Below are 10,000 nucleotides of genomic sequence, written 5' to 3'. Positions count from 1 at the left end.
AGAGAAAGATATTCCAAATGTCGTCAGTAAAGCCTCTGTCAAGGCCCACCACACATGATTGCTCCTCTAAGCGTTGTCTGACTTCTCCTGGGCCTGGGCAGAGGTAGTGGTGCTGTTGTCGTGGTGGCTGTCCTGACCATCGGTGGAGCAGTTGAGGCAAGGTAGCTTCTTCTGCAGGGCAGCGCGGTACTTGGGGTGGCTGATGGCGTACACGATGGGGTTGTAGACGGCGTTGGCCTTGGCGAAGAGGGAGCCCCAGATGGAGAAGAGGGGTGTGACCTTCTGCTTGTCGAGCATGCCGGTGTAGTTGATGATGAGGTAGGGAGTCCAGGCCATGAACCAGAGGGACACGGTGACGAGGGCCACCTTGGCCAGACGGCACTCGGCAGAAGTCTTCTGGGCCTCGTCGCTGCGGAGGGACTTGACGCCCATCTTCTTGGCCTGATCGCGCATCTGCTTCTCGTGTTCGGCAACAGCCTTGATGATGAAGGTGTAGCTGTACACGATGACGAGCAGGGGGATGAAGTACACCCAGACGGAGTACACGTACAGGTAGCTGTGGGAGAAGGTGTCCTCGGTCAGGTAGTCAGTGCCGCAGGCGGTCATGTTACCCTCGGGCACGTAGCGGTTCCATCCGAAGAAGGGGAACAGGCACCACACGAGGGCCATGGTCCATGTGAAGAGGATGCGGAGCATGGCGCCCTTCCTGTTGAGGGGCTCGGCGGACACACCCTTGACGATGACGTTGTACCTGTCGAGTGTGATCCATACCATGGTCCAGATGGAGATGCATCCGAAGAGGGAGCCGGCGAAGGCATAAATCTCACAGAAGAAGGCACCCAGGACCCAGGTGCCCTGGAAGCAGTTGATGACCATGGGAGGGAACATGGTCAGCATCATCAGGAAGTCGGACAGAGCCAGGTTGACAACCAGGGTGTTGGCGGGGCTGCGGAGGCTCTTGGTGTTCATGAAGACCCAAATCACGACACCGTTGCCGATGACGGACATGGCTCCAAGAACGAAGATGGCGAAGCCGAGCAGACCGTACCACAGGGGGTTCATCGGGGGGAACTGGTACCAGTGGGAGTCCACCATGTGGAGGATCTCCTTGGGCACCGTGTCCACCACGGTGTAATTGCCATAGGGGTTGGTCGATGGTAGACTGGTGTCAGCCATGTTGGCGGGATTACTCCAGTAAGACATCTGTGAGTAGAAAATTTGTAATTGTGGATTGGCTGATGTACCGATTAATCAGAATTCTTTCTCTAAGCCAAAGAATGCTGCAGTCACCATATCATCATGGGAAATGTTATTGACGCATTGTCTTAATACAATAGATACATTAGCCCAGTCTGACTGCGGCAAACAGTGGATGTGGCCCAGGTGATAGTAAAGATATATAAGTGAGAAAGCAAGAATGCGGTTGTTCTAGAAAGTTGTGAAAGCGAGAGCGAAGGTGAGGCAAAAACAGAGAGAAGAAAACATGAAGGTCCTTGTCCCAGAAGGTCTTAGCTTTTAGAAGAGAAAGAACAACTTAAACCAACAGATCTTGAAGAGAATGTGACACGTTTTGAGGTAAATACCTTTTCCTAGGCAATGGACTGAAGAATTTTCAGAAGAACTACTCCAGTAACGTCTTTGGGTGTGTCTGCGAAGTCCTTTACGGCTACTGCGAGGTTGTTCTTCGTTCCCTTCCCTTATATACTAATGTGTGTCATTGCTGTCGCCGCCAGATCCCATAGTCGCCACTTACCGACTTATGACGTACAACAATCCATCTTTACCTTATTTTCCACTGTATTTGGTCGTCTTTATCTGCTGCCCTCTTTGCGAAAGTAAGCTCTGACAGAGAACAGACTCTGAACGTAAACTCTGCAGGCTGTGATAAAAAAGCTACACAGAGGAAGACTGATTTGGACAGGTGTTGTAATTATGTATTTAGAAAATCGGTTTCACTATGTCAACATATTTACATATCTATAACACATGTGTACGCTCGCCCCCGCACCCCCAACACACATGCACGCGCAAACACATGCACATACACAAACACGCACACACACACACGCACACGCACACACGCACACGCACACACACACACGCACACACACACACACGCACACACACACACGCACACACACACGCACACACACACACACACACACACACACACACACACACACACACACACACACACACACACACACCTGTATATACATAAAGATCATATATACATAAATATACCGTGCTCACACATACGCATAAGCCCCTTTGCACCCATACAAGAAGGCATCATCACAGAAGGTTAATGGATAAAGGTGAGGTGTTTACGTCAGAAGGTGCTTAGTTGCAACCGAGGTAATTATTTTTGCCGTATATGCTTTGTCAGGCGGGGAAATCAGTACTTCCTGAAGGATCTTACAAAACTGCAGATTTCGCTAGTGATGAGGTAATTGGTTGCAACATGGATATCTCATTTCAACTTCAAGGGAATCTCGAAATGTGATCCACCAATATTTCTTCTAGAGAAAGTCAAGAATGATATGTGTACTCAGAAGTATGTACTATCAGTCTACAAAAGATTCGAAGTGCTTGGCGCCCCTGAAGACTCTTAAGAACTATGGAACATTTTCACCGAGGAGTGCATTGGAGAGCGTCTAAGGTCGAGTAGTGGAGTGGTATTGCGTAAGACAATGGAGAAAATAGAGATGTGTTGTGCTGTCAAATTAGCAGGGGCCCTATACGAACACATGGTTGACTCTTGATGAGAAATAAGAAGAGGTATATCAGGGGAACCGTTGAGAATGCAGAGGGCTATTTCAATGGGAATGAGCTCAGACTTGGTTACCAAGTTCTAAGAAAACGCCGCTACATGTCTGTGACTCAGGTGAGCACTGTATGAAGAGATGATAGGCAATCTAATGTCAAACATGAATGGGTATAAAGCTCTCTGGGCCGAACGCTTTGAAGAGTTGCATTCGGATGACCCTTCGAACACCCCCCCCCCACTATGAGTGAGATTAGAGAAGCTATATTCAAGTGGAAGGGTGGAAATGCGGCTGGCATCTACAACGTCAGTGCAGAGTCGCTAAAACCGGAATTGATGTCATGATTCACGGTTTGTTTGAGGTGCTCTCTACCCTTTGCCAATCCGGTGCCATTCTCCCTGACTGGAAAAATGGACTGGTCATTCTTTTATGAAAGGGGAAAGGGAACCAGCAGGACTGCAACAATTACTGCATTATTATATTGCTCAGTACGCTTGTCTAATTCTTACTGGTACGAGTTCGCTCCCATATGATAAAATTTCAGAGGTCTGAATAATCTGAGTTCACGCCCGGAGAGTCCTAGCGCTCTATGTTTCTATAGTGTCTACGTTAGTTTTAACAAAGGCTGCTTGCAGCCTATGTTGATTTCCAGAAGGCATATGATTCAGTTGCTATGTAAGGTTCCCTGGGATCGTGTCTGAACCCGCTGGACTCATGCAAGGATTACTGATCTGATGCCTGGCATATACTCTGGGACAGAGTATGCTGTGAAGTTTGGAGAAGGAGTGTCCGAATTTTTTGTTGTTAACTTAGGAGTGATGAAGGGGAACTTCCTCACCCCGACACTTTTCACCACCTACATGGACAGAGTTATATATAAATGTTATTGCGGAGTATCCATAGGCAACATTAAGGTCATTGACTTGGTCTTTATCTGTTATGTTTTCCTTGTGGAGTCATTTGAAGTCCTTGTTGCAGCCCTCAAGTAACTGCACAGAAAGGCGATGCTGTTTAGATTTCAAGTCTTCTGGACCAAGACGAAGATACAGATGTTTGTGTGTTTATTGGATGATATAGTTCAAATTTTCCATGCAACTGGTGAGGACACTAAGGTCTTGCAATTTTTTTTATAGATTTTGATAGTGTTGCGCATATAGTGGTGGGTCATGTCAGGCCTTTGGTGCTGTGGGTTCGTCCAACCAAAGTATATGACACTCGATAATTATACAGGAGGGTTAAGATCCAAATATTCATGTCGCTTGTGTTCCTTGTCGTGTTATATGAGTGCGAGATATAAATATTGAATACTGAATTGAAGAGGCGTCTCGATGAATTTGGCACCAAGTGCCTTCGGAGAATTATGGGGTATCTCTGGAATGACTGCATCAAATCTGTGACTGTTCTGTGAGACTCAGTCAAGACCTGCTTCCAGCGTAACTCGTGAACGTCAATTCTGGTCACATAGACATGTGGCACGTTTCCTTAATGTTTATCCCAGTCATAGGGTTACCTCCACCATAGACAACACTAGGTGGAAGAGAATAAGGGGGCGCCCACAGAACTTATGGCTGGAACAAGCCGACCGATTCTGCCAAGAACTGTTTGGAAGAGGAATGGTGACTGCGTGGGGACTTGCTTGAAGAAACTATGATGATGATGATGATGATGATGATGATGATGATATAATGATGATGATGATGATGATGATGATGATGATGATGATGATGATGATGATGATGATGATGATGATGATGATGATGATGATGATGATGATGATGATGATGATGAGGGGCTTGCTTGAAGAAACTATGATGCTGATGATGATGGTGATGATGATGATCATGATAGTGGTGGTGACGATGATGGTGATGATGATGATCATGATAGTGGTGGTGACGATAATGGTAATGATGATCATGATAGTGGTGGTGACGATGATGATGATGATGATAATGATGATGATGATGATGATGATGATGACGGTGATGATGATGATGATGATGATAATGATGATAATGATGATGATGATGATGATGATGATGATGATGATGATGATGATGATGATGATGATGCTGATGATGATGATGATGGTGGTGGTGATGGTGACGATGATGATGATGATGGTGACGATGATGATGATGATGATAATGATGATGATGATGATGATGATGATGATGATGATGATGATGATGATGATGATGATGATGATGATAATGATGATGATAATGATGATGATGATGATGATGATGATGATGATGATGATGATGATGATGATGATGATGATGATGATGATGATGATGATGGAGAGATGACGATCATGATGATGATGATGATGATGATGATGATGATGATGATGATGATGATGATGATGATGATGATGATGATGATGATGATGATGATGATGATGATGATGATGATGATGATGATGATGATGATGATGATGTCTTCACTGGTGTCGACGAACCTAACCTACACCATATAATCGTACATTAACATCTTCGTCTAATCTAACATCCATGAGGTTACAAGAAATTGCAAGGCTCAAGTTTATTATGCAAGAAAAAAAAAATTGTATTATATCACATAAACAAGAAGTGGAAGAGGCGATGAACAAGATGGAAATGAAAAAATGTATGTCTAACCAAAAGAAATTCTGAAACAAGGAAGAAGGAACAATATTGAAAAAAGATTAGGAAAGGTGTTTGAAAGAATCCTAACTGAAAGGTAAAATGTACAGTGTAACCAATACTTATATGGGAGCGAGTTGTTAACACTGAAGATGCCGCCCATGAAGAAGATAAAGGCATCGAAAAGGGGAAAACTATTAAGTGCTTGATGAGTGAGGAAGACGGATAGGGCACCGAAAAAAGAAACAAAGGAACATGTGGATAGAGGTTGAGGAAAATTTGATCTATCTATCTATCTATCTATCTATCTATCTATCTATCTATCTATCTATCTATCTATCTATCTATATGCCTATCTACCTACCTACCTATCTATCTATCTACCTACCTACCTACCTACCTACCTACATACCTACCTATCTATTTATCTATCTATCTATCTATCTATCTATCTATCTATCTATCTACAAAGGCAAAGGATTACAAAGGCGGAGCATGCCGACAAGAGAACTTTTAGTCCTTAACTAGGTCGAATGCGAAAAAAAAATATAAATGATAAAAAATAGATAACATAAAATAGAAATTATAATAATATAAATAATAATAAATAATACATAGGTATAGTTGAATAGTAAACAAACAGGTAAATAGTAAATAATGATAAACTGACAGATAAATAATAATAAATGGAAATTAAGCAAATAATAGATAAAGACAAATAAGAACAAATAAATAATCAAATAATATAAATTGAATGGCAGTCATTACAGTATCTAGCTTAAATGTTTATCTAAACGAATCTTAAAGCTTCGAACTGAACTACATCGCACTGCCTCTGCAGGAAGTTTATTCCATTCATTAACTACACGGTTGGCGAAGTTGTTTCTACCCACTTCCAAATTAAATCTATTTCCTGACAGATTGAGACCATTATTTCTTGTCGGATTCTCATTCTTTCTATCTATCTGTCTATCTATTTATCTATCTATCTATCTGTCTATCTATTTATCTATCTATCTATACATCTTTCTGCCTATCTACTTATCTATCGATCTATCTGAAGAAGCCTACTTGTGCGAAACTAGTCAGAAATAAACTTGGATTCTGATTCACGTCTTCCTCACCCACCTTTACCAACCTGTCACAATGCCTTAACTATCAGGCTACATACCAAAAGGCTTTTTTACCCTCAAAAGGGGGGTAGCTTTACAGATCATGAACCCACCCATCTATTTCCTTCTAATCTTAGTTCTTTGTGTGTGAAGGGCCTTCATTGATCCCCCACCCACTGCGCGGGTCAGAAGCAATGCAGCAAAACACAACATTGGAAACTGGTATGTTATAACACATTTGTAAATGTTCACTATAAACCCACTATCGGAGAAATAATATCGGAAGTACAGGAAAACTGTATATTTCGACTACTATCTGTAGTCCTCTTCTGCTGAAGAGGACTACAGATAGTAGTCGAAATATACAGTTTTCCTGTACTTCCGATATTATTTCTCCGATAGTGGGTTTATAGTGAACAAGACACAACATATCCACTGTTGGGTCTAACAGACAAAGCCGGCTTACCTCCACAGTTTCATACGCAAGTAGAGAAGAGAAATCCCTCCTGGCCACATCATTGTATCGTTCATTCAAACCGTTTCTCAATTCATATGTATCTCGTGCCTTCTCTCTTCTCTGCTCAACTTTTAAAGAATATGAGAAAGTCTTATATAATTATCGTGCAAAGGTAGTACTAGAAGATTTTTAGATTAAAAAAAAAATTTTTTTTTTTGTTATCATCCCCGTTTCTCAGAGTACACTGAACTTGTAGTCCGGAGTATGTGGATAGTGAAATTTCAAGAATATCTGATATAATGTCAGAATTGAAGCATCCGAAGCGACTTGTAGAGTAGACAGTTCTCTCAAAATGGACGGGAAGACTTATTGTGGGGGAGAATTCTGTAAAAACTTGCAACCTAGAAATCTTTTCCTTGAGATTGCCTTGCACTTTTTTCACCGAAGAATCCTTGCTGAAGATAGCTGGCGAACTCTAAGGACGAAGAATCCTTAGAAGGGCTGCTTAGCCGAATCATCACGGATCGGACATTTGCAATGATAGTCAGGCAATGGAGTTACTGCCACTGATAGGGACATGACTGGGACTCCATTAATCGAAGGTCGTTTCAGCCGGCAGAACATACAACGCAGCAGCGTAAGGAAGATCACGGGAAGGATTATGCATGGAGGTCGAGTAGCGTGACAGGCAACTGACGTTGAACGGGACATCAGGAAAAGAAAGTAGACCAAACCATTGCATCAAGAAGTGCAATCTAAAATGGGCTTATGATAAAATAACGGTGGGCAAGAAAAAATTGAAAGTCGAGGGTAGCACCATGAAAAAAAGATAATAATTTGAGATTTACTAGTTATGGATCTCATTATTGGTTATTGTCTTCACAGAGAAGAAGAAAATCCCCAACACATTTCTCTCCATGTAAGTGTAGGATGAAATAGAAAAGAGAGGTAATTATGCCGAGGGAGCACAGGTGTAAGTTCAGGTTAGATGTAGGCGCTACCAATTGCAATAAATGAAAGAATGTAATTATTACTCTGGGTCCGAATTCGGGAAGATTATAAAACAGAATAAAACACTTCAGTCCAATCTCACTACTCAAGGTATTTGCAAAGATACTGGGAAACGTAATCAACATAAGACTGCGACCGACATCATCTTGAAAAAGAAGAAGAAGGACACATCTCCCGTCAATGTAGATTCCGACAATACCAAGGAACAACCACTGTAATTGCACAGTTGTACGACCAGATTGCCCACGCAATGACAACATGGCATCAGGTATTGGCAACTTCCTCTTTCTTCCACCAGTTGCTAACATAGAAACAAGCCAGCACTAATGCAGCACAAGCAAGAGCATATATATATATATCTATATATATATATATATATATATATATATATATATACTCATATACATATAGATATATACATTCATAAATACATACATATATATACATATATATATGTATATATATATATATATATATTTGTATTTATATATAGATGACATCTTGACAGGTTGTGAGAGAGGCAGAGGGGAAACACTCGTTCTATTTATGTTTCCCCTCTGCCTTTCTCACATATATATATATATATATATATATATATATATATATATATATATATATATATATATATATATCTACAGAGATAATTGAGAATGCCCGAAGATGTCCGGCTTGTGAGTTTCCAGTCGGTAAATCTAGAGGTAAGAATGAAGATCATTATCTATTTTCTGCATCCGATCCCGTTGAGAACCGAAAGATTTTCTGTCGGTATTAGTAATGTTCTGTCACTGTAACCAATCCGCTGTGATAGTAAAAGAAAGGGAATACTCAACTCTCCAAGTGCAAAGGGGCTTCCCTCAGTTGAACAAAAATTTCTGGTGGTAACCATAATAAACACTTTCATCGATCTTCGCTGTCAAGGGATAAAACGTGGTAGAAAACGCTCTTGTTGAGTGGAAAAAGGATTTAATTTGAACTAAGCAATGTTGTCTGGCAATAGTCAGGAAGAATATATAGATGTTGCCTTCTAGACGCTAAGTAGTTTTTATTCTTTCTCATACAAGAAGACTTATCTACTGTGCACGCACAAAGTGTTTTCTGGCCAACTTTTTCTTCTTTTTCCATCCTGCTATAAAAGTGCCCCGGACACCTGACCAGGTGCCGAAGATTCCCTCTCATTTTATGCACTAAGTCATTGGGTGACCCAGATTTCCTTCATATTTGGAGTCTTTTTTTATCGTTGAGATCGCCTCATGGCAAGGGCGGAGGTGAACTCCGACCACCTGAGAGAGTGGGCTGTCACTGCTCTTCACCGCTTCCGCCACTGACTAGTTTCCTTGAGTCCTTGAGAGGTTGCTGGTCAGTATGTTTTGATAAAAAGGCGATGTCGACAGCTAGGGCAGTCTCAGTTCGTTACTCTCTCAGGCTATGGACCTCGTCCAAAGTTCCCTTATTCTGCCCTTGTGTCTTCGAACGCTCTCACCGTTCCTCTGAAGAAGATTCCCGGTGGCCTGGCCAGGTGCGGGTCGCCGTCATAAGCATCCATCTTCGAGCTCACTTCGCCGCAGGTGTGAAGAAGGCCGTGTGAATTTCGGATGGAGGCGACTCTCGCGACTGCCGCGCGAAAAGGACGTCCACTCCTTCAAACCACAGTATTAAAAGTACCAATGATATCATGAGGTTCTGAGGCCTCGGTTCTTACAGAACCTACATTTTCATATACAACCATTGAGCTTGAATGCTTTATATCTAAGCAAGTGTAGTTTTCCAAGATACAGAAATCATATTTAGTTTTACTATCCTTCTGTTCTGCCACCCTTGTTAAATCTTTCTTTTACCCCTTCTATGCCTTCATCTCTTCTGTACGATATTGTCCCAGGGGACCGATCTGCTGATTAGGGACAGACAATACTAAATACTCTTTCACTGTTAATCAAGGAAGTCTTCTATCTATGCTACAGACATAACCAACACATTCAGGCCCGCGGTGTACTTTAGACTTCTTGTTTTCCAGTGTGGAGAACGTCG

At 41.9% G+C, this 10,000-nt stretch overlaps 1 protein-coding gene across 1 annotated transcript; it reads right to left on the bottom strand.

Annotated features, from left to right (window-relative positions):
- Nucleotides 1-66: 66 nt before the first annotated feature.
- Nucleotides 67-1,203, bottom strand: LOC143018784 (rhodopsin-like). Its single transcript, XM_076174363.1, has one exon. The coding sequence runs from the start codon at nucleotides 1,201-1,203 to the stop codon at nucleotides 67-69; it is 1,137 nt and encodes a 378-aa protein (XP_076030478.1).
- Between the last annotated feature and the right edge of the window lie 8,797 nt (nucleotides 1,204-10,000).

Source organism: Oratosquilla oratoria, chromosome 35, assembly GCF_046742065.1.
Source record: "Oratosquilla oratoria isolate Oo_2021 chromosome 35, ASM4674206v1, whole genome shotgun sequence".
In the NCBI taxonomy this organism is placed as follows: Eukaryota; Metazoa; Arthropoda; class Malacostraca; order Stomatopoda; family Squillidae; genus Oratosquilla; species Oratosquilla oratoria.
This window is presented reverse-complemented; position numbering and strand designations above follow the sequence as displayed.